We start from the raw sequence: 25,733 nt of genomic DNA, 5'->3' as shown, positions 1-25,733 counted from the left end.
GCTGTTTCTGACTGAGCGGAATAATTCTGCAGAAACAGGGAGGAGGCAGAGGAGATCGATTATTTTCATAGATTATCTATCTTATGTTAGGATAGCGAAAGTTTTAATTTTAATTTAATTATCTAAAAATCGTTTTGTTTATGCTGCAGCTTTAAGCAGACGTTCGGTGTGAGAGTTCATTGCTGGGTGGAGGATGATCGGCGCTACGTCTGTGAAATATCACTACCAGTAGCGCGTAGCGGCGGTTCAACAGCCAGAGCAGATCCAGCGTCTTACACCGCCAGCTCGAAGACTTAAATTATTTTTCGGTTTATTTGTTTAGCTTTCTGACCGTCATGCTAATCCGGGCGAGTGTTGGTAGTTGTGCGCTGCTTTACCTGCTACCTGGCCGCTCCAGTCCGGATGTCCTTTTGCTCCTGCATTGAGCCTTGGTGCAGCCAGACTCCGTCAAGTGTTTGTTTTTTTAAATGTCATATTAGATTCGTTGTGTTGATGCATTTTGACGTGGTAATTTTCCGCCGCAACACGCAAACGTCTCCCTTCACTCTCAGAGAGTTAAAGTTCTACACGTAATGATTTGTTTCCGCGCGCTTGCGCAGTGTGAAGAAAATAGTAGAGCAGCTGCACACGCAGGCTGCGAAGTGAGATAAATGTGATCGGTTTTGGTCATCGGCAACAAGAGACCGCGATCACCGATCATACACTTTTTCACGGAAATCGGCCGATTATGATCGATGGCCGATCGATCGGCACACCTCTACTATCAACCTCGAGCTCCTCACCTAGCAGCCCGAGAGAAGCTCCGCCCACTTAGAAGATGAGCACATTTGGTCAGCTGGTTTTACTACTGTCTGCGCAGTACAATGGTTGCAGGAAAAGACTAGTGTTTGTTTTATCCACTTACCATTCATAATTCACTTGCTGCATTCTTGTTGGATGTGCAGGAGGCTCTACTTCTGCTTTTCAAAGATGTACTGTTGTATATTTTTGTATCTCTTTGCTTCCATTTACGCATGAGAGTATAATGTTGAGTTGGGGGGCGTGGGCAGCAGCAACTTATTTGAATTTAAAGTGAGGAGAGGCCCTAAAACAGCTCACTCTGAAAAAAGGTGCTTAATAGGCAGAACTGACCAGACTAAAATCTCATGATCTAAGAATAATTTTGTGCACAAAATGTAATGAACATATTTGGGAAACCAGCAATCTATAAGACATTTGTGAGCAAAAAGATAAATATATAGTAGAATGACAATGCTGAACATTGTCTGTACATTTAGATGCCTATTAAACCTTTATGCACAATGTCTCATTTTCAGCATTCGGTGTAGTGACAAAACTGTTTGCACATAGAAATCAAAACTCTTTTAGTCAGAGGTTGTGTTTCTGGCTTAGGCTGTGTAGACCTGTGGAGTACAGAAACAGGTGGGGAGCCCATCCACCACTACCAGATTCCCGGGAGGATCCAGGCTTTGAGTCTGAGCCCGGACAGTCCGGTCCTGGTCTCAGCCGCAGGGTCAGACGTTCGGCTCGACAGCGCCAATGACTGCGGCTACTGGAGGACTGTCTGCGAGACTCGGCTACCCAAAATAGTGAGTGGGACACTTTGGTTGTGTGTTAATGAAAGATGATGTTCCACAGATGCAGATTTTTTTATTGTGAATTGTACTTTTATTGTATGTATGGCAGGTAGAGAGCCTGACTTTTGTACCAAACCAGGCAGATCAGTCCCCACTGGTGGTTTTAGCGGCTGGAGAGGACGTCTACTTGTTGAACCCTCAGGAGGAGCAGCCAAGGACCCTGCACTCTGTTTATGGTCATCCTGTAACCTGTCTGGATGCCTCCAACAGCCTCACTGCTTTTGGGGTGAAGCGCACAGGCTGGGCCATGCATGATGGAGGCAACAAGGTGGGTTCAATTTCACCCTGCAGATTTTGGTAACTACTAAAAGGCAGATCTGAGAAGAGTAGTAAAGTAGCTCAGATAGAAACACCAACAGGCATTTCTTGTGACTCTAAGGCAGTTTGGTGTCAAACTCCAGTCCTCAAGGGCCGGTGTCCTGCAACTTTTAGATGTGCCTCTGCTGCACCACACCTGAATAGAATAATTAGGTTATTAGCAAGGCTCTGGAGAACTTATCTACACAAGAAGGAGGTAATTAAGCCATTTCATTCCCGTGTTTTGTACCTGTGGCACATCTAAAAACTGCAGGACAGTGGCCCTTGAGGACTGGAGATTGACACTAGTGCTCTAAGGTGTTCAATAAGAGGTTGTTTTGACTATACAGCTCTTAGAAATAAAAAGTCAAATCAAAGGCATTCATATCCCCTAGATACTGCAACAAAATCACATTTGTTCATGATTATTTTCGATATTACGTACACCTCTACAATATTTATATGAACTGACAATATAGTATGTGTGTGTTAATGGAAGAGATGGAGCTGTGTCAAGGTTTTGCCAGGGGTAAATGTGAATGTTGGCAAACTGGTTGAAGCAACCTGAACCCTCTGCATCTGGAGTTTAGATGTGCTGTAAAAAGGACTGCAAGCTACCTTGATCTCCCTAATTGCAATGAAAGGTTTCCATTAGAGTTAACAAGGCCACTCGTTTTCTCTGCAGGTGTGTAATGAAAAAATGAGACGTGGAACAAAGTAAATTGCAATTTGGTTTGGTTAAATGGAAATATGCTGGTTGTTATTCACAAATACAATTCATTGCAGAGAAAAGCAAAGGGGACAGAAATTTCAGGATTATGCTAATGTTTTAATTAAATGACCATATTCCTTTGTTTGGTAAGTGAATTAAGCCCTTATAGGTAAAAGATGTGTAATCTCTTTGAAACACAGAGTACATATTACATGCTGTAAAAGATCCAAACTCAGATATTGTTGTGAACTTTTACAACCAGCATTTGTTTGTCTAAATGTAAGCTTAGTCTCGTAGTGGCATAATCACCATTACCTTGTTTCCCATTAGATTCAACAATCATGAACCTGTGGGGGGTTTGTTGATATCTGAAATAACTCTCCTAAGTTACAGCAAGCCTTCCCTAGACACTTCTCTTAATTACTACAACCTTCAAGTGTACTTTTATCAAGTGTTGTTTCTTAACCAGCTTTTGTTTGTTTCTAATAATACTGTGTTTCCAAGGGCCTTGTGTGGCTAATTGACTCTTAAACCTTTACTTAGTACAAAGAGCCTTGAGACAAAATACTCATTTGGGGGATATTACTCTTGGGCCATTTAAGCCCTGGAGGGTATGTTACCATTGCTGATTTTCAACATAAATAAAAAAATAGACAGACTCAAAAAATGCACAGTGAACAATTTGCTTTTATTGGTATCTTGAAAGAAGATATTTGCTGGAGTCTGTGAGAGATTTATTTATTTTTATTGGCAAAACAGCCACTCTGACATCATAGCTTCTAGAAAACTGGATGTACTTATTCAGCTGCAGCCCTAAAGCACCACATAGTGGACCAAAAGGAGCGTAACACTGATGTCTGGCGATAATGACAGTCTATTGTTTGAGTCCTCTCTACAGCTTTGTTTATTTCTGCAAATTAAAAGATGATCCAGTTAAAAAATGCTGCATGAATCTCATTGATAGAATTCCAAATCTAAATAATTTCCAGGTGACTAATGTTTGTAATTGCTATCAATCCTAGATTTTATTCTTGTGAGTAGTCCCCTTCTAAGACCTGGAAAAAATAAAAACACTCAAATAAATTGGACTACTAAAGGTAACCAATGGAGCTCCAGCTTTATTTGAAGAGGCATAAAATTCTAAAGCATTTAGAAATTAAATAATTGTTTTTATTTCTAAAATTCAATTTGTTATTATCTCAAGCTTCTCTTTCAAAAAGATGATTTATCAGGTTAGAAAATTTATCATCTTCAAGATGAAATGTAATATTTAATCTTAAACTGACTTAGTTTTAATTCAATCAGAAGTTTATTAAATCTTTCTAAAATAATTTTTTTCAGCTCAGATCCAGGCCAAAATTCAGCTCTAAATAATGCCAATTCATGATCAGTGAACACTCTCACTAATTAACAAATTTTGGAAATTTAATTAACTAGTCTTTCACTCTTGTTCCACTTCTATCAGCTGTTTCTTAAAGCACAGATGACAAAACACAATTTGGCTGCCACCGTTTTTACTGTCTTTAGTAAAGAAACATATGCTTCATTAAAACCTGTCAAGATGCACAGAGCTGATATCCGAGGAAATCATCTCACACCATTTTTCACACGTAAGAGTGACACTTTTTCATTTACAGCGTCTCGACTCGGATGAACCGAATGACATTAACCTGTTTTGTTAACTTTATTCAGACTTTGTGTTATTTTTTATTTTCTTACTTTGATGCAGTTGCATTAGTAAAACTCCGTTCAAACTGTAGATATTTCTGCCGCTCTTCCATGTCTTTGTTGGTTTGTCCTGGCATGTGTGTAGAGAACGTGTGTGTGGCTGAGGCTTGCCTCCAGATCCTTGTTACTCCTTGCCTTCCTCTTGTCAGTGGACCAACATCACCTGGGCACACACCCAGCTCATGGCTCTGTTTTCAACATGAGCTGGCATTCACATTGGCAAAGAGTTCATCTACTACAGAAGCTCTGCCTCAGTGCTGTCAGAAAAAAAACAAACTGTTGTTTCTTTATGAAGAAGAGATCAAATCAGCAGATTTATCTGAATGAACACAAAGTCAATATGATCAGATCAAAAGTTCACCTATAATTGCAAAAACATAAAATAATCTATTCCAATTTGATACACATAGTAACTAATGTTAAAATAAACTAATCAATAAATTTCAATGCTGTAAGCATCAGCTAAAATATTCTAAAGTGAATGTTACCCACCTGAGACTTTCAAGGCAAATCCCTGCAGTCACTAACTAGAGTGTATTAGTTCATCTGTTGCCCAAACTCAGTCTGACAAGTGAGAGTTCAATTAAAATACTTAAATCACATCAGTATTAAAAATTCTTAGATTTTAGGATCCTATAGTGGAATAAAATCACCTGTATTTACCAAAATAATGTACTACATGGGGATCAAATTAGTTTTTCATCCTATGTCTCTTGTGTTCCTCTGTGTTTTCCGAACTCTGTGTGCACTGTGCAGAGGATGGCTCTGGTTCCCCACAATGGCTTTGGCTTTCCGCACCACCTGCTGCTCAGATATAACAGATAGTGCGGTCTGTGGGAGGCCTGTTATTTTGCTGGCCACCTTCACCACCCAGCTTAATTGATAGTCAGGAATGAGGCCAGGCTATGTAGTTGCAAATTAGTGTAAAATTGTTATTTTGGGTTTTAAACTGCAGCTATCTCCAGCATAACCTAATACTGGTAACTTCTTAATTTAACAGTGTCTGTTTGCAGATTTTGCTATATTGCTCCCTGACCTAGCTACTTGACCTGCTTATAGCTTTTTCTCTTTCATAGTACAAGTGTGCTGCCGGTTCCTCGACAGGAGGAGTAGTTTTGAATTTATCCGAAAAGAACAAAGATATATTTTTTAAAAGTATATAAAAGAACATTTCTTTTCTTTAAGCATCAAATAAGATTCAAGTTCGTTTTGATGCTTTTCAATAAAAAGGAAAAAAAACATCGAAACTTTTCTGTATTTCACCTGTTGATTAGCGATTTTCCCCATCAAACTAGTGTGTATCTTTCTTTTATTTCACTGTTGAATGAAACTTGCCCTAGGTTACAAAAAACAACAAAAAGATAAAAGTGAAAAGGACAGTTTCCTTGTATCTAATGCTATAGATAGATAGCATAGCATAGATAATGCAATGTATAAATCAATATGCCAAGCCAGACATTTGACATATTGAAATATATTGAGGCTTACGCGTCACAAATCTGAGACAATGGGCTCTTTGCGCCTGCCGCGCTGACGTCACAACCGCATGCGCAAATGCGGCTCTCTTTTTTCCGCTTTGAGTTACCATGACAGCTAGAAAAGACAAAGTCTTATTTCAGACGCAAATAAAACAATACTATGAACATTGCTGTCTTCCTAATATAATGGGCTTTTAAGTTTTCATGGATTTCCAAGCGGTCCTAAATTAAGAAGACGGTGGCTTGTAAATATTCATTGCTACCAGTTAAAGCTAACGCTGCACAGCAAAGTTTACAGCCTTCACGTCACTCCGGATCAACTTCTTCAGCCTAAAGCAGAAGGTAAAGGAGCCTCCTGTGTTATTTCCATGTAATCACTTCTGTATTCAGCCTGAAAGAGAGTTTAAGGGAACGAGAGAGCAGACCAGAGCCAGACAGCCGAGCTACTGATCCGCCTGTACACACTGTTGTAAACACCGTCCTGCTTCACAAGAACATGCAAAACTAATAAAGCGAAGTAACACGGAGACCTTAAGGAACACGGCCATATTTTTTCTAAAAGCAACAACTCTGAACCTGAACAGTCAGCTGAACTAGAACTCTGACACCAGAGCTGCTCTACTGTTAAGCTATGGGCTTGTTGTTCCTCAGCTTCAGAAGCAAAAAGCCTGAACTGTAAAATCCGTTACTTGGTCTCTGACACTAACGACAATAAACGCACGTAATATACTTGAAAATAAGGTAAAAACATTGTCCATTAGAATGGATGAAAAATGTTTAGATACTTAAATAGCACATTTTTACAAGAAAAATGTCTAGCATAAGCTAAAGCTAATGTTAGCCACAAAGTTTAAAGAAAGTAAAACTGACCTTTGTATCTGTGTATAACGAGGCGAACATCTTAAAACCTTTCTCCAGCTTACTTGTCGGGGCTTCGGATCGATGTACATCATTAATTGTTACCTTGGACAAGCCCTGCAAACACCCAGTGGAAAGAGCCTTTTTCAATAAATCGGAAAAGATTGAGCCGCTTTTCCCCGAACGCGGAAGCTGAGGTGCAAAGAGCCCATTCAAATGTTTTGCATGGAAGTGCTACTCAAAGGTAGAAGTAATGTACCGTAATGACATTAGCATTACTCAATCTTAAGCTGCACTGTGCAGGTGCACTGTCTGCACTAATGAAGATCACTGCTGCATGACAAATGCCTAACCCATTTCTCATAGTGTTGAGCTACGGTACCCATCCAGGGACACCAAGAAATTTTACTTAATGTGAATGCTGTAGGCCCAAAGATTGGAAGGATGGTTGGAATTAGAGTTGGAAGGAGAATTGGAAGCAGGGTTGGAATGAGGACTGGATTTAGGGTATAATCTGTCTGTGATTCTGTAACTTAATAATGTAACTTAATTAGTTAATTAGCTTTCTATCTCCAGACCAAACCAAAACATGTTAAGCAATGCCACAGAAATATTGTTTAGGGGTTAATTTTTGCACTAAATTACTTGTATTTTCAGTGAAGTATCCAAAATTAACTTCATACAAATTTGAAGAGTTAATCTCCATAAGTAACTGCATAATTTTTTGGGGGGGTTTGCAAATGATTTGCTGTGCTCATTATGTTGTGTTGTAACTACCAAATAATGTGAAAGCACAAACTCTGTGCATAATATTGCATCTGGTCCAGTGGGCTAATCTCTGTTTGTCCACATGGTGTCTAAACCAAATGAGGCCCTGAGCCCGTATTTGTTCCAGATGTGGGTGTTTGTATAAGATTTAATGTAGTCTTGCATAGAGAGAAAGCAGTGGTTCAGCTTTTTTTCTCAGCAGGCTATTGTACAAGTGTGTCCCTTCCCTGATTAGGTCTGAATATGGAGGGTGCTGCTGAATTCTTTTATGGAGGCAAAAATATGCACACACCCAGTCCAACACAACTCATAATTTCTCCTTTCTGCTCAATAATAAGAGTAACTGCTGCAGTTAAGCCTTATGAGTTCCGATATAGTCGCAATAGCAACATGAAAGGATTTCTCTGAGGAACAGCAGTGATTTTATAAATGTCATCTGTTTAAAAGCATGCAGAGTAATCACATTAACATCGCAGTGTAATTCAGACTTTCTTTTGTCTGCAAGCTTCAATAGCCGAGCACCAGAGAGAGCATTAGCCTAACCACTGCACTGTATCCGTGCTTACTAATATTCTTCCTGGTCTTTGAACAGCCCCCAGTACTATCACAAATCAGCTGCTTATCCTCTCTCAGTGACAGTTCTTCATTTTAGTGGCTGAGGTGGGGACGTATTTAATAAAATTATCTTCCTAATTCTGCGGTGATTCATTGAGAACAGCAGGCTGAACCTCATTTCTGCATTCCAGTCTCCTGAGCTGTCCAAATCCTATCAAGCTGTCATTTCGAAGTCCAGTGTGGTTTGGGCTCTGCCCTGGGGTGGAGCACAATTAAAGCTTCACTTGGCCCAAATATGGGGACACACAAAAACTGCTGGCACCTTCTGAAGGTTTATACCCTGCCTTCCTCTATTTATTAGTTTTTATATGTATATTTTTTTCTTCTTCAAATGTCTTTCTTTTCTGCTGTCTGTTCCTGCCTTTTCTTTTCTTCTACCTTTTGGCTCCCGTTCTTTCCATTTCCCCCTCTGTTTTTCTTTTTGTTTAATTATTCAAAGGCAGTTCTGCCTGGCGGTTAACCCGTTTGTTCTGTCTGGTTTGGATGAGAAAACACCAGCTGCTAATTGATCAATTAGGCCAGCACCAGATGACATCATTGAAACTTCTGTAAAGAGTTTATTGCAGCCATCAAGCTGTAAAAAACAGTAATTCAAGTTTGCCTTCAAGTTTCTCTCTAGTTAATCTACTTAAGTTCTTCTGTGTTTTTACTTTACAAACAAGTCTTTTTCCTACACAACTGCACCTTTATTGGCTGATATTTCATATTATTAATACACAGTTTTATCATTAGTTTTGCAAGTTTAAGGCACCCTTTTTGTGAACTGAAAGATTTTTGTCTGCTTACGGGAAGAGGTAAAATATTAAAGGAATGGTAACACTTTTTTATAAAAAGTACCGGTACTCCTTTTCTGTTGCTCTCTGGCAATAATTCAATTAATTTCAGTTCAGTTTAATATATAATTCTCTCTAAATATAATCATCCCCCACTGTAAATTGTGTTTGTTGGTAAAAGTTATAAACTAGCGGCTGTTTGTTAGAAACATATGTAAATTTGAATTCAAATGGGTTGTCCAAATTGAACTCCAAATACCACTTTTAATGACTATCACAGTCTCAAAATTTCCTTCCTCTGAAACCAGACCTTATTGAAGGTCTGTTTAGCATCAGTGTCCTATTCAAAAGTCAACGGCACCCAAGCTTCAGACAGTGCCAAGGCTATGCAGCCCTCACAATCCAGAGACTCATTTTTGCTCTCAGGTCAGTTAACCCTCCTGTTATGTTCGTTTCTAGGGTACAGCAAAAATGTTCGTGGGTCAATTTGACCCAGGGAGTGTTTAATCATGCAATAGTGTCAGAAACCAAAAAATTCCTCCAAAACATTTTTGTATCTGATTATTAACTCCAATACTAACCATTTCAATCAATATTTGTGCAATGATGTTTTATTATTTCTCAGAAATTAAGGATCAATGACGACAACCTGCTCATTTACTCATTTGGACATAAAAAATGGAATTTAGATTTTTAATGTCCACTGAAAAAAACCTAGACACAAAAAAACAATAATTTCCTTGAAGTTGACCTTTGGTAAATTATTTTATATTATACTTTTTTTTTTTTACCAAAGGGTGATCTTTATAATTGAACTTGAGACACACATACTGTTCTGGGTCAAATTGACCCGCTGATTAAAATCAAGATAAATGAGTCATGCAGAGAGTATTTATGTTTTTCTCCACTTCTGCTGAGTGTCCACTCAGTGTGGGTGGAGTTTGTCCACAGGAACAGAAAAGATTCCCGTCAAAGGTTGTGTGAACACCTGCTTTCGCGCAGTTTCCTAGTGAAGTAAAGAGAATAGTGAGAAAGTGGGCTTGTGTGTGTGTGTGTGCGCGTGGGTGTGCGTGAGTGTGTGTGTGGTGAAATATGGTTCATAACTGCAAGGAAACATATAGAATTGGACATTATAAAATCTTTTTTTGCACTTTAACCTGACTGCCGGGTCAAATTGACCCGAACAGTATCGATGTAAAAAGTAGACCTAAGGTTTGGTACAAATGTGTAAAATGAATAAATTTTCAACTTATGTCTAGAGTGCACCTATTAAGACAAATAGAAAACGTTTCATGCAAAAAAAATGCTTCTATTTATTTTTTTTTAATTTGTAAATTTTAAAACGGGTCAATTTGACCCGGAACATAACAGGAGGGTTAAATAAACTTGTTTAAAGCAGCAAATGTTTCATAATCTTTTTTAAGAAGGAAGCTTGTTATTTTTAGTGTTGTAAATTTGTTGTCATATTTGAAGAACAACATTTTCACCTGACTTCTTAGGTTTTAAATAGAGAAAACAAACAAACAAAAAAAACTTTAAATGTTTTTAAAACATTTTCTTCCACCTCATTTTCTTCTATGAGGTGTCATTTGTGGAAAATTATGTTTAAGAAATGAATAGTACCTATTGAGGACTGGACTTTTACATTGCTATGTACTAAAAGTGTGGATTTACATGGAATGTTTTCATGCAGCCTGATATACACTTTTAAATATAAAATATTGCAGTATGTAGAGTAATTTGTAATATTTTCTACAGGTTTTTATTACATCTACCGACATTTACACTAACAGAATAGATAGTTTTAAGCATATTATTTGTTACTGTCTGAATTTTTGTTGAGGTTTTTTCCTTTGTATTTAACATTATGGCAGTTTTACAAAATTGTGACTTTACATTGTATCATATGAGCTCTGAAATGAACAGATTTCCTCTGTCGACTGATGTGTGATCCTGGATTTCAGATCCACGTCTACAGCCTGGAGACCGGGAAACCAACAGTTTGTGTTGGCAGCTCGCCGGGAGATTTCACTTGTGTCAACCTGAAAGACAGCCCCCCTCATCTACTAGTGTGTGGAAACAAAGACAGAAGGTAGGACACCAAAAACACAAATGCAGATAGAGAATGCACAAACATAATGCACCAGTGAAAACAAAAACTGAGCTAGGGACGTAGACAAATGTTTGATGAAGGAGGCCTAGCAGAATATTCTGGAAGTAGAGAACAGGTGTTTACAAAATGTGTGAGAAGACAACAACTCTATTATATTTGTGCATTATTCAAGACAGTTTCTTTGAAAAAAGAAGCTTCTGAAAGCTTATTGAGAAAAAGAAATGCATTGAAATACTAACAGGAGTGATATTTTGCTCTTTGTCTTCTCCATTACCTACTAGATGTTAAGAGACGAGAATTTCTGGCTGTAATGACTTCACCCAGCAGCAACAACAACACACACACTAATGTGCACATGCTTGCCACATTTGGCTTGCCTGTTAAAGAAAAGACGCATAAAAGATCCATTCTCATCTATTCTGCACTTGTTAGAGGGTGCCGTGGTGCGTAGGATGCCAGGAAAGGAGAAATCCCTGGCATGTCTTCATCCAAAGCTGCCCCCGCTGTTTCTATTCAGCCCCAAACCCATCTGGCTGTTAAGTAGTTGGCTTTAAGCGAAGGAGAGACCACATCATACTGTTCAGGTTCTGTTTCTCCCATTCCTGCTAGTTATGATTAACAGCACCTGCACAAAGACAAAGAAATAGTTCCGTTTGTTTTGTGAGTGGCTTCACTCTTGGTCTTTGGTTTTTGATCAGATTTCATCCAGATAGGGGGAAAAACAACTCTAGCTTGGCTCTGCCACTTTGGCGTCAGCCGATGCAGCACAGAGTCGAGGACAAATGGGAACGGTGGAGACTGACGGACAGTCGGCGTTCTTGGCCCTTTGTCAGGGTGGCATCAAGCCAAAGCCTAATGCATCCCTTCTTTTTGTCCAGATGAGTTTTGTCACTCTGCATTTTTTTTGTGAGATCCAAACACCGGATGAAGTGTCCAGATAAGGCCTGTGTGGAAAAAAGAACACATCTGTGCAAACAAGACAAGTCTGAGCAGGAAATAAAGAGAAAACAGAAAAGTGTGAGGTTGTTAGCTAATGGGTACCCGTTCTGCAGAACGCTTTGTTCTGCAGACATTAACGGTATGAAACAAAACAGTTTGAGTGATCAGTTTGCTTTGCACTATGATCCTTTTACTCAGTTTCCATAAAATATTTATAGATTTCAACAAAGTAAAACTCAAATGTTTATAACAAACAGTTTTTTTGTAAGCAGGTGACTTGTTTTGCAGTTGATTTAGGGTGTTTGAGCTTTCTTGAGTTTTCTTTTTTCTTTTTTTTTGGATTTTATCTCAGAATAAGACATTTGACCAAATAGCTCCAGATCACTCCCCCCTTTGTCAGTTCACACCAACACATTGCTATTTCATCCCTTCCTACTTCTATTTCATACAGGCAAATCATTTGTACTTAACTCTTTATCTGATTATTTCCCCAGCTAATATTTAACCAAACATCTCTTGGTCAGTTTGCTGCTCTGCCTATTCGTACATGTTGCTGTTTACCTTCTTTTGATACCCGTTAGCAAACTAGGTATGTCCTCATCTATGCATAACAGTTTATTTCACGTTGTAGTTCATAATATACCATGAGTAAATTATGATAAAGTAATTTTCAGAAACAAAAATTTAAAGATATTTGGTTGGTACAAAATGTCCTAAGACTAACATATCCTTTGATCCTTTTAAAAAACTGATCCTTTTAAAGACTGACAAAAACTTTAAAAGCAAACAGCATTTTGCGTTTTTCACATCCAAACATTTTTTACAATATTTGAAAGTGCAGATTTAAGTTAGGAAACTTTCAATTTTTTTAATGCAGTCTACATGTTCCCTGCTAAATGTTTAAACCACCTGACCTTTTAAAGTCTTTGTAGAGTCAACCAACATTGAATACATATTTAGTCTATCACAGCTAAATCCTGGAGGCGTGTTCCCTGTCTCTCTTAAGCTGTTCAGAGCTCTGCAATTATTGACATTAAAACACATTTTCACACTGTGAAAACATTTTAGGTCAATAAAAATATTAAAGTCACTTCACAAATAGATTCTTTCTGAAAAAACAACATGAGGAGCCTAAACCTGTCCAGTTTGATGAAGAGCGACTTTGTTAGCTGTGCTTTAATAATTTAAGTTAGGTTCTGGTCTTTCTTTAAATCATTTTTTTTAACACATACAAATGCATTTTAATATACTTATGAATCTGAAAATACTTTTATGTTTATCCAAAAATTACATACACCTTTTGGTAACTGGCAATACTGAGATCCAACCAAAGTAAAACAGAGTCCAGACATTGTAAGAGGGAAATAATTTCTAGTCTTTCAGTTATCATTTCTACTATAAGTTTTGCTAAAAAGGCAGATGCTTGTGGAGTTTTTTGGTTATGTTTCAGATGGATGCCCATCAGAACAGAATTTTTTAAAATGTGAATTTGTCAGTCTTTTCTCTGTTGTTTCTGTAAATTATTCATGCACACTTAACTCTAAAAACAACACAGTTTGCTTCAATAAAAAGATTTCTATCTCACATGAGGAGATAAAAAGTGTATTTGTTAGAATAACTTGAAGATGATGTGACCCATAAGTTTTCAGACTTGAATCTGGACACATGAAACTAAGCTCCATTGGCCATTAAAGGAGATTTTATAGCATTCTTAAACACTAGATTTTTTGCTTTGATGTGCTACAATGTATGCAATAGTCTTTGTCTCCATTTTGACTTGAAATTTAGTAAACATAGTTCATGTGGATGATTGTGAACTCCAGATCATTAGACTAAATCAGACGTCATGCTTGGGATGATTAATGACTTCTTCTGGCTTTCGAAAAATAACTGTTCAGGAGTGGGCTGTGCGTCTCTCACACTTTCTTCGTGATTAATGGAAACGATTCTGGCCAGTGACAGTTCAGCAAAGACGGTCGCCTCCAGCATTAGGTTTATGGCTTCCTGTGGTCTGCCAGTAATGTTCATTCCTCATTGTTTAAACGTGCGCCTCCATCACGTAATGCCACTAAACAGGCAACGAGCTGAAGACAAACAAGTCCACGGTGCCCATTTAGCCATTTAACTTTGATTCTTTAAAAAAAAAAAAAAAAGTTTTGATAGTGGAAAATGAAATCCGCCTGAGTCCCCAGAGTAAATTTGATTATGGTAATGAATACTTGGAAGAAGGTTGATCCTGGATGGAGTCATGTCCTGGATGCTTTCAGCTGCAATAAAGCCACGCCGACAACAGATGGAGCTGAACGTCCCCTGGGCTTTTGTTGCTAATGAAACACACTGAGCAAAAATCCTCCTCTTATTGCATTAAATCCATTGTAGAAAGCAGCACTTTAAAATCCATAATCATAATTATTTTAATCATAATCTTGCACTATATTGTTTTAACACATTTTCTTCTAATAGCAATAACTTTAAGAACAAACATCAACATGTATTACAATTTCTTCCATTTTTTTTTAAACACTATGACCAGAAGCTCAAATATTCAGCTGTTGTTTTTATAAGTATGATGTGTTCTGGCCCAGATTTTTGTTGGTTTTGCATTTTATGTATTACTTATGCTTAAGCCTTTCTATGTTTCTTTAATTTAGTTGATTCTGATGTTAAACCAGACTACTTTACATGTTTTATCAGTATAGGTATTCCTTTCCTGAAATAAAAAAGCTATAAGGGTTTCATCATGATTGGATGCAAGTCTTTTGCAGAAAAAAACAACTAAAACAATTATAATCGTGGGATAAAACATGCTTTTAATGGTGAGACTATTGCAGGTGGGTGGAACTATTAACTTTCACAATGTCATCCTTGCGCAGCAGAAAAGTGCTCATTGTTTCTGTTCCTGTTTAGAATAGTTTTTGAAGTTTGTGTTTGTCCTGAAAAGATTGACTTTCCTGTTTGTTTTATCAGAATAAGTTGGAACAAAGTCACAACAAATCTCATTCAGATAATTAGTCAACTTGTAAGACCAACAGATTAAATTTATTTATTTGCTCTCCTCTTCCATACAACATGATCCATATGATGATGCAGATTGCACATTGTGTGCTTGCCTCCAAAGAAAGCACACAACTAACAGAAAAGCTCATGTGCTTCTCTTGCTAAACAAAAATCCCAAGCATAAAGCAGAATCGTTCCCTTTCTGTTATGACGCAGAGTGAGAGTGTTTGACCTCAGGTCCAGCTCCTCTCTGGTATCCCTGTACGCCCACCACCTGGGTGTCACGTCAGTGCAGGCAGACGACTGGAAGATTGTGAGCGGCGGAGACGAAGGACTGGTGTGTGTTTGGGAGATGAGGATGGGAACTAAGCTGTGGGAGATGCACAACAGGTAGGACTTTAGAAGATCCAACTAAAGCTTGTTTAGTTGTGGTTGTGCCACTAGCTCTTTTTATTATTATTTTATTAGCTATTTTTTATTATTTGTTTGTTTTGGAAGGCATCCAGTAAGGCATGTTCGCTTTAACACCAGCACCCTGGTAACAGCCAACATCCCCGATGACAAGTCGCCACGTGGGGCCTGCATCACAGATGATGACCTCACAGCTCACCGCAGGTCACCATCTTCTCTTCTACACCTATTAAAATTACTTTATGCTTGACTTCCTTTAAACATCCACTTACTCCTCTTAAAACATGTCAAAAATAATTTGGATAATAGGAATTTTCTGCTTCTCTGCTTTTGCAAATCAAATTTAAAAGAAAATCTATATTCTTAGTTGATTACTGCTACTTCTAGATGGTTATTTAATTTTCCTCTGGGATTAATAAAGTATGTCTGAATTGAAGTGAACTGAATGAGCTTTCAGTCATATGTGTATTGATCATTAGCATACAGACAACAAAAACAAGAAGTTGCACTGTAGTCTGGTTTATTGCATCAATGAAATCTTACCCCTCCCTGCAAAAAGTTAAAAAATCCTTCACATTTATGAAAAGTAATCTTTTTCACATGTCTAATTTTCAGATCTTAAATAAAAGTCTGTAATGCTGTAACTGTTGTTGGTTCTTCCCATTTCAGACACAGAGGAGTCATCAGCCATTATGACTTCTCTGAGGATGCCCTGTCACAGGAACACATCTTGCCCATCTGCAGGTCTGACTACATCGACTCATCCGGCTACAACTACAACATTAACCTGGCGGTGCCCTATGACAGGCTGTCTGGCTCCCATCCATCTCACTGACCGCTGCAAACAAAATACTGTCTGTGAAGCAGAATGGACAAAAGACACATTAATCTGTCTGATTGTCACTCTACTAGTTTTTAGTTACCCTTTAGTACCATTTTGGTGCTTTTATTAGGATGCAAACAGCTCATCTGCTGCAAGATTGCCACCTTGATACACATTGCTGTACATTGATTTGTTTTAATATTTGACTTTTTAGATCAGGCACGGTATGTCATTTATCCACAAAAATTGTCATATTTTGCAATTTTTCAGGGGGGAAAGAAGAGAAAAATCCAGATATTTATCTTCCACTTTTATTTAAAATTCTGGTTTTTTTTAAATGAGGGGAAAATAAATCATTTCAGTAATCAAAATTAGTGTTGTTTTTATTCTTTTATAACAGTAGTGGTTTATTATGTACAGTTTCAGTAGTAAAAACATAAAATATTGTATCCTGATTTTTGAGGAGGACTGGTCCTGTCGTCCAAATGCTCAGCACAGTAGATCACCCGTAACATACTTCATCTTATGTGTCAACCTTTTGTTTCAAGGTAAAAATCTTTCATGTTGCACAGTAGTAATTTCCAAAGCAACAGTGTGAGGTCATAGTAAATATAACGAAATGCAATAAAACTAAGAAAAGTTTGAGGAGTTTTAAAATATCTAAACTGCTCTACATGCTAACATACAGCAATAAAAAGGCTTTCTATTATCAAACCTTAAGTTCACAAGTAGCCTGCAGTTTTGAGGATCTTACAAATTTTTTATATTGAAAACATGTTAGTGCTTGAAAAAGCGTTTTGCTTTTTCCCTTTTAAGGACAGAGGTGGTTCTGCTAAAAACAGCAGCAACATCAAGAGTTCCTTAGACCAACAATTCCCTCAGGTGGGTTATTTTCCACAACGCAGATTAGCGGTGTTCATATCCAGAAAGCGAACATACATCCTGGACTCCATTTCAAGGTCTTTTAGAATCTGCGGACAAGCAAAATGCTGTCATGAAATCACAAAGTGTATTTAGGTATTTAACAAAGCGAGAAAAAGTGCTAACCTGTTCAAAATGTTCCAATGTAATTCCTTCGTAGAAGTCATCCGGGCCCTGCAGCAACAGGAATCTGTTATTTTATTGGTCCAACAGTGAGGAAGGAATATTAGCGGCGTGGTTTTGGTGACTTCTCTTACCATGTTGGGCACATTTGTGCTCGCCACCTCCAGCATGGCAGCATCTGCTATCGCCCTAGCAACTTCCTGCCCAATGGACTCACTTTCTGAAAGAAGTTCCTCGACAGTCTTGGATGTAAACAGAAAATGAAGACTTCACTGAAAAAGTTAAAACTGTAGAAGAGGATAATGGTAACTGAAAAAGAAACAAAACATAGTTCTTTTTTTTTATCTGAATTCTGACTCTTTTTGAAAAGTTTTTGGGCAGAATCATTGTCATGTCATAATGTGAACTATTTGGTTTTCTCTCTCATGGAAAATACTACTCATCTAGCATTTTTGTTCTCAGTTGTTTTCTTTCCCAAAGCCATTAATTGAGGTAGTGCTGCTTTTAACTTTGCATGCTGTCTTTCACACTCTATTAATGTCTTTATAGGTTTACCTAAATTTAAAGGAAAAAAGTCTTCCTTTCTATTCTTTTTATAACGTATTGTGATATAGCTCACTAAGTGACCTCAATCCTTTAATGGTTCCTAAACCTGTAGATTTTTGTAACCTTTCTGTTGGGACTAATTATACACTACTTTTGACAATGAGAGTGTGCACACACTGATTCATCTTGTACCTGCTAAAGCAAGACAATATGGAGCAAGTCATTATATCCACAATAATGTAACCTTGGCTAAATGATCAGTTAGAAAACATGTAATTGAATTGACTTCCAATGCTTTGTGCATGTTTTAGTGTTTCCTTTCATCATATTTGACCTCAATCTAGTTCAGATGCATTAAAAATTATTATGACAAAGAAAAATATGCCATGCATCAAATGGGACAGAAATCAAATTTTCTTATCTTAAGAGCTTTGGACTGAAGGTCACCTTTTGTTTGAGAAAACTGTCATTTTACTGACAAGAGTTAGCTTAGCTTTAATTGAATTAATTTCCAATTTTATAACAGTGGAGATGCTTTACTTCCAGATCTGCATGCGGCCATGTTTATTCTAAGTAAAGCTGAGTGTCCGTAATGGGTATCTGCTACATGCAACCATATTTCAAAACAAGGATTAATGTAATCAGTGTTAAATAAAGCACATAATGAGCACCTACCTTTCTGTACTCCTCCAGCGTAATTTTGCCATCACCGTCGGTGTCGTGCATGTTGAACAGGACTGGAAAAACAAAACAAAACAATTAGATTTTTGAGGAAATTTCCACCCACAAATTATGGGATTGCGCCAGAGGAAGTTGTGATTACAGGGCCTGTCAGGATGATTCAGAGATAAGATAATGAAGCAGATCCTTCAAGCCGTAACAGGATTACGACTGACACTGCAATGCCCAGAAAACCTTTTTGTTCTCCTCTAAGTTACAGCAGTTTAATTGCTCAAATGGTTCTTTCACATATCAAAGACATCTGGATACTTTTAAAGATAGAGAGGTATAATTGTTTGATTCAGATGGATGGAAATAAAACTTCTGCTCCAACAAAAAACAAAATGCAGAATTCATATGACTGATAAAAAGGTGTTTAGTCTGTTCAGACTAAACAAAGATGTCTTTTTACTTGGGACAACAAACAATTGGACTCTACAGACATTAGAGAGTACAATGCTTTTGAGTTCTTATCTTACACTTCTACTGTATCTTCTGGTTGAAACAGGAGTATAGGGTAGAGTCTGTAATCTTAATCCTAATGGGATACTCAAATATTGAGGTCATTTCTCAAGTTTGAGGAAAGACGTTCTTTGTACAAACTAGGAAACTTTGGTCTAAAGTTTAGACTCATATGTTTAGACTCTAAACATATGTTTGCCAATAGCAAACATATGTTTACTAAAACTAAGGTTTTTAGTTCTTGCTGTACTTACAGGAAGGAATTTTTCACTACCTGGTTATTTTTCAGGTAGTGACTTTGTTTTTGTCATTGTCTCATCACACAAAAGAAATATTATGTTACATAATATAGGTTTTGGTACCTAGAGTGCCTTGCAAAATGTTTATCTATATACTTGAACCTTTTCACATTTTGTCACCTTATACTGTAAGTATCAACTGCTATGGGCTATGAGAATTTATGTGATGAAATTAGTTCATAAATGGAAGCAAAAGGTTATGATTTACAAAAGAAAAAACATGCAAGTATAGAGTTTCAGCTTTCAGTGTTTTGTGATATTTCTCCATCAGCTTTGGTCACCTAAAGGCGGACAATTTTGCTAATTCTTTAGAAAATACATGTATCTCTGTCACATTGCTTGGAGTTTGTGAATATAACTTGCTAAGTCTTGACACAGATTCTTAATTGGTTTTAAGTCCAGGTATAACACTTAATGTGTTAATTCAAACCATCCCAATGTAACTCTTGTTTTTATGTTTAGGGTTGTTGTCCTGTTGCCGGGTGAACATCCACCCTGTCTCAAAACCTTCACAGCCTTTAACTGGATTTTTTCCAGGCTCCTGAGGTCTTTCCCTCATTCATCAACTGTGACAAGCTGTCCTTTCTCCAGACAAATGTGGCCACATCATGATGTTGCAACCATGATGCTTTACTGAGGGATGGTGTGTTCAAGGTGATATAAAGCTGGTTTTCTACCCAATGTTTTACATAACACTTTCTTTCAAAAATGTCATGCACAGAATTGATAAATATCCTGTCAATAAATTATCCTACATGAGCTGTGGATCTCTGCAACTCCCCCAAAGTTACTGTGGGTCCCTTGGCTGGTTCTATGTTTAATTAAGTGCTTCACCAGGCTGACAGCTTGGGTGGACTGATGAACTGCGATGTATTTTTATGACTTAACCCTGCCTCTCCACAGGTCCCATGTGTTGTTAAAAAAACAAACACTCTGAGGCCTTCAAACACTGATGAACTATTTACTAATTAGGTGACGGTTGCACTATATTTTATTTAAAGGTACTAGAGGAACAGTGGTTGAATGAAATCAAACCCTACATTTTTCATATGTTTTTTTTTTATTAAATCCCTGATCAATTTCCATCTATCTCACATCTATGCCATTTCCCAAACACAAACAGCTTCACAGAGTGCAACAGGAAGTGACGCAATGCAACAGCCACTAACTGATCCCCAAAAGGAGCTTCTTCTTACTTATTCTTACTGGTTGGAAAGAGCTGAAGGCAGCTGACTGCTACTTAGGAAATGCTTAAGTGGAGATAAATAATTAAATGCTAGAAATACAGACAAGTTGTAAATTTTTCATTTTTTTTACAATTTCTGGATATTCAAAGCCTTTTTTTCCTTTCTGCACTGAGAGAAGATAAAAGAAAAACATTAAAGAAGCACTTTAAATTTTCTTTCTTGCAGCATGTTCATAACAAATTAAATCAAAAAACATCATTCACAATATTCTCCAATGGGATGTCTTGTGATTTATCACCAAAAAGTGAGCCTTGCTTTACATTTTGCTCAAGTAAGGATCTGATACATGATTTGATCATTTTACTCTTAGAGATGTTCACGTCTGTGGTGCATGTGTTAAAAAAAATGATGTAGACATTCAGGAAGAGCTGCAAGTCAGAATGCAAAAGCGTGCAGGATTTCCTCTTCTCACTGAGATTAAACTGTAAGCTAACGCTTGCTCAGCTCAAACTGAGCTGAAGCATGGCTAGACATAATTAAGTACAGACTACTCAGAAAATAAGCTGGAATATGAACATTTTTTTGATAGCTCTCTTTGAATAAACCAGATTTGATTATTTATTGATGTATTGCAGAATCAGTGTAAGTGTGACTATTAGTATGTCACTGCATAAACACAAAAACTGTAATTAGCAAATAGTCTTTCACTGTATAGCAGTTTGCTTTGAATGGGAAAAATAGTTCAAGCAGCAAAAAGGACAATTCCAACCATTCTGTCAGTTTTCAGTTTGCAGATGTGAAACTGAAAATGTGATCCCAATAAATCACATTTTTTTCCATTATCTAAAATGCTTCATAGTTTGTACAGGAAATGCACAATATTATGGCAGGATATTAGTCGTAACAATATAAAACAAGTTAAAGGGGAAGGAATACGTGGAAAAATTTATCTTGAAAGAGATAAAGACACAGTTAACTGAAAATAATTACCAACTGTTTGCCCTCAGGTCATGCATTTGTCTTTGTGACATTTAGATTTGAGAGTTTGCTGTGGCCACATTCACACGATGGAATACCTTTGAGCTGCTTAGAGGCAACAGCTGACATGCCGTTACAAATCCTCTGCTCATTCACACACTTACATGAGTCGTGTTGTACTTTTGGCCTGGTATTCTGAGCAGACCAAGTTGTGTTGTAGTAAAAATGTTTCACTCACAGCGAACCTTCTGTTTTCTCATTGCCGCCTTCTCCTCCGCTGATGTTTTAATACTTGGAGGACGGAAGTGGGACATGACCATGAGGAACTCCTCAAAGCCGATTTCCTCATATGATCCCAACTCATTATTACGCTGGTTCCTGTATTTCAATCAAAAGCATTGAAAATCACCTAATTATTGTTGATAAATGTAAAACAAATGAAATCTGTAAACTACCTCACTACAGCATTAACTAGTTGCAATAACATTTTACCCACAGTATAGCCTAAACATGACTTGTGTTTTAGAGAACAGAAATCACATGATTATACCACAAACCAATGCAGAGAACACTCCAGCGAAAGACTACTATAAAACACGCTGCTGCTTATAAATCAGTCAAATTCTCATCATTCTCTTGCAAAAACACAAGAATGTTCAACTTTGGATTTCTTCAGGCATCTAAAATACTCAATAATGTTTGCCAAACTCCACTAAGTGATAAGTAAGACCACCAGATTTTCTTTTTTATTTATTTAAAAATGCACATTTTCCTCCCACCTGCCTAGTTTACATTTTCACAACTGCTGCACAACTACTGTTTGTGGAGAAACACTGAACTTTTAAAGTAAGAAAACAAAACTTTTTTGTAAGTGTTTAAATAGTATTACCATTACATTCAGTCAAACTGCGGAAGTTGAAAACAACTCCCACCATGTAGCAAGTAAAGACCACCAACTTTACTGATTTAAAGCCACACTCCTCAGGGGTGCTTCCTGCTTTTTAATTCTAAAGTTTTTACATAATTTATAATGCAAATGCATATAAACTCCAATTGATAAGTCAAATACTGAAAATTCAGAAATGTTTCCACCCTATTAAATGCAGTTACCGTATTTTCCGGACTATAGAGCGCACCTCACTATAAGCCGCATCCACAAAGTTTTTAAAAAACAAACTGGAAACGTACATATATAAGCCGCTGGTATCTCCGCCGCTCTTGGTTTTCCACAAGGAATAAATGTACTATTAAGGACGTTAGTAACAGAAAGACCACATGGGATATGGTGTTGTTTGACTCTACCCACCTTTTATCAAAGAACGCCTCGATAATTTCCGTTTTGATGGGGTTATCGGCGAGAGTTGGTATGTTCTCCAGGTGTTCTTTTCTGCAATGCAACAAGAGAAAGTCCATTATTACAAAACAGGACATCATAGGACAGTCTCTGCATTTTTAACTGATTTTAAGTCAATTTTATAAAATGTAGCTTGGATTTCTTTCATTCTGGTATTGACAGAACTTAATGTTCATTAATTAATGAGCACCATATATAATTTTCAATGCATTGCCATTCCCACTATCTATAAACTGTACGGTCTTTACTGCAGTGAAGACAGTGACACATTTAATATTTCTGATGTAATTAACATAAATAAAGACTTTTTAATTAACTTTTCAAATTGATATGATTATCCGAGGACTTTTAATTCAGATTTCTTGACTTTATTTTTCTCTGAAGAATTAATATGACATTTGTCATAGCAGTTATTCAAAATGGGAAAGACTAGAACGTATTTACATGAGTCAGATGTGTTTTGCTCTTCATAAATCAGGTAATTGCTACTAGAAAATTGCTACCCTCACATGCTTGCTCATATCTACAGCTAGAAAGCCTAAAACAAGTGGATCAATAACAAACAAGGGCCCACAGTGCCACAACACCATGTGAGGACAAAGAAGGGAAGACAAATCTGCAGACCTCACTAATGATCACTGTTAGATCATCGTGGCAAATAGTGGTATGTTTGACTCACTAAATCTTCAAAACAACGATTAGATGAGATCAACATGCTGGTGTCATACTCAGGTAGTTATCCCCAACAAAATTAGGTGCCTTTGGTAGAAAGAACTGTCCACAGGACAGTGTCGATTTCAACCAATTAAACTTGAAAACAGTGGCAACACAAACAGGAGTGTTGTTTCCTGTTTGTTCAGCTAGAGGACTCCCACAAAAAAATAACACTTATGTTATCATGTTCTACTGCTTGTCATCAGTTTAAACATGTTTGCTGTAATAAGAAGATAATCACGTCTTTGGAAACTTGATTCGTATAAACTTCTAGGCTCAATTTACTCTTTTCCAAACAAGCAAATAGGATTTCTGTTGCTCTTATGGTGGTATTATTCTCAACTACTGTAGAGCTCTGAGTTCATTTGCATAAAAACTGTATCTGGTGTGACTGCTATCAGCAAAAGTTATGTCTGTGGGACAAAAAAATGCACCTTTCTGAATGCAACTTCTTGTTTGAATGAAAATAATTGTAATATTAACAGCATTCATGATTTACTTTTCCAAAAGTAAGACATACTGTAAACAATTTTTCTGTGTAGGTCTAAGTTTTAAGAAATTGACACACAGATATTTGGACCACTCTGTCTGCCGAATGTGGATTCAAGCAAATACTAATGGGGAACTATCTGTGTAGAACAGAGGGAACAGACATTTCCTGTCCTATTATCACAAATATAAGCATGTGACATTTTCTTAAGGCTATTGGGACTTGAACTTATATTGTGTAGTTTTGTCAGACTATAATTCATATTTTGGTAATAAAGACTTTCATGTTTGGTGTGAAACAGATTATACTCATGTGAAGAATCACCTCATACCCACTGTCAAGTGATTCTTTGGGCTTCTCTTTTCAAGTGGGGAACCTTATCAGAGTGCACTGCATCAAAAAGTCTAGAACATTCAAAATAATAATCCAGTGGCCGCTACCAAGCAGTAAATTTGTTGAATTGCTGTATTTATATATTGGACAATGTTATTAAAAAAATATGCACAACATTAACCTTTTTTTATTAGGCAAATAAGTATAGAGGGACTGTATGAGTTTCATTATGTTGGACATAAAAAAACACATTCAGAAACATTACCTTAGTTTTTTGCCATCTCCACACAGCTGCTGAAATCGCATGTGCAGGTTTTTAATCTGCTCGGTTGAAACTGAAGAAACAAAGACGTTTATCATTAACATGTAAGCCAATATTCTCAGCCCAGTTACTTACAGTTCAAGCAATCCAATAGCTAAACATGGATTAAAACCTTGATAAACAAGAGTGCATTTGCACTTAAAGGGTTCCATTCTTATGCACGTTTTTACTGCCTGAAACACTTTAATTGAGCACGTCCTGCTGGCAAAGTAAACAAACCATCCTTAGTAACTGCATCTAAAATGATTCTCAGAATCATTAACGCCATTGGAAAGTTTTAGCAGTGTATTCTCTGTCAAATAAAGTCAGCAGCTGTGTCCGCTCAGAGTGTGGAGGTGAGTTATGTCTATGACCTCACACAGACACCAAAACAAGACTGTTGTTCTGGATGGGTGGAGTCACAGCTCAACACAGCAAGCTCATTTAAAAGAACTCAACTTGCACAACAAGACACAAACAAACAGGCTGAACAACAACTATGCGGTCTAAGATCAGTATCTGCCAATGCAGTTGAAATTCCAATGCTTACAGAACAAGTTCCTAAGTCTGCAACTACGTCTAAAACGAAACAAAGACTACAGCTGTAACCCTTATGGAGACAAAGGCATTAAACAGTCCAAAGTCTCCTTCAGATAGTATCAATAAAGGTGGGCACAGTCAAGGATGGATGCGCTCAAAGTACATGTCTGCACATGTGAAGGTATCCCACTAATCTCATCCACTCCCATTAATTCTTTCCTCAAACACTTCCACTGCCATCATTATAAGTAAGTGTGACGGCTGCATTGGCTTTAAAACTAAATGAACGCTCCAGCTTCTTCAAGTTTAACTTTAACATCTACACATGCTGTTACATTTCTGAATATGGTCGAAAACATAACATGGATCATTAAAAAGAGCATTTCTTGTGTCCCTCACACCAGCGTATTTCCCACTGTGGCGTTGTCAAACACCACTATTACCACCAAAAATAAACAGATGTCTTGTTTTTCTTATACTTACATCCAGTTTTTCCCACCATGTTCTCGTATTGGTACTCGGAGTGTGTTTGTGTGGCTCCCATCTCTCCGGCTGTCTGAGCGGTGCGTCGAGGCGCACGGTCTACTTGGACTGGCTAAAACTTTTACACACTTGC

General features: G+C 37.3%; 2 protein-coding genes across 2 annotated transcripts in view; one reads left to right on the top strand and one right to left on the bottom strand.

Moving 5' to 3' along the window:
• Positions 1–16,752, top strand: part of fbxw8 (F-box and WD repeat domain containing 8) — a 24,161-nt gene extending 7,409 nt beyond the window's left edge. Inside the window, exons 6-11 of the mRNA XM_032579145.1 lie at positions 1,393–1,589; positions 1,687–1,905; positions 10,831–10,958; positions 15,132–15,305; positions 15,414–15,530; positions 15,996–16,752. Of these exons, the coding sequence (XP_032435036.1) occupies positions 1,393–1,589; positions 1,687–1,905; positions 10,831–10,958; positions 15,132–15,305; positions 15,414–15,530; positions 15,996–16,161 (1,001 nt within the window). The 3' untranslated portion in view covers positions 16,162–16,752. The remainder of the gene's footprint in view (positions 1–1,392; positions 1,590–1,686; positions 1,906–10,830; positions 10,959–15,131; positions 15,306–15,413; positions 15,531–15,995) is intronic.
• tesca (tescalcin a) lies at positions 16,515–25,733 on the bottom strand. The gene is made up of 8 exons (XM_032579150.1): positions 25,601–25,733; positions 24,542–24,611; positions 22,692–22,772; positions 21,624–21,763; positions 18,415–18,476; positions 17,328–17,435; positions 17,197–17,244; positions 16,515–17,120 (listed from the first exon to the last, which is right to left on the bottom strand). Exons 1-8 carry the CDS (start codon positions 25,659–25,661, stop codon positions 17,037–17,039), a joined length of 654 nt encoding a protein of 217 aa, XP_032435041.1. The 5' UTR covers positions 25,662–25,733; the 3' UTR covers positions 16,515–17,036.

Source organism: Xiphophorus hellerii, chromosome 12 (assembly GCF_003331165.1).
Source record: "Xiphophorus hellerii strain 12219 chromosome 12, Xiphophorus_hellerii-4.1, whole genome shotgun sequence".
In the NCBI taxonomy this organism is placed as follows: Eukaryota; Metazoa; Chordata; class Actinopteri; order Cyprinodontiformes; family Poeciliidae; genus Xiphophorus; species Xiphophorus hellerii.
The sequence above is the reverse complement of the archived record's forward strand: the minus strand, read 5'-3'. Positions and strand labels throughout refer to the sequence as shown.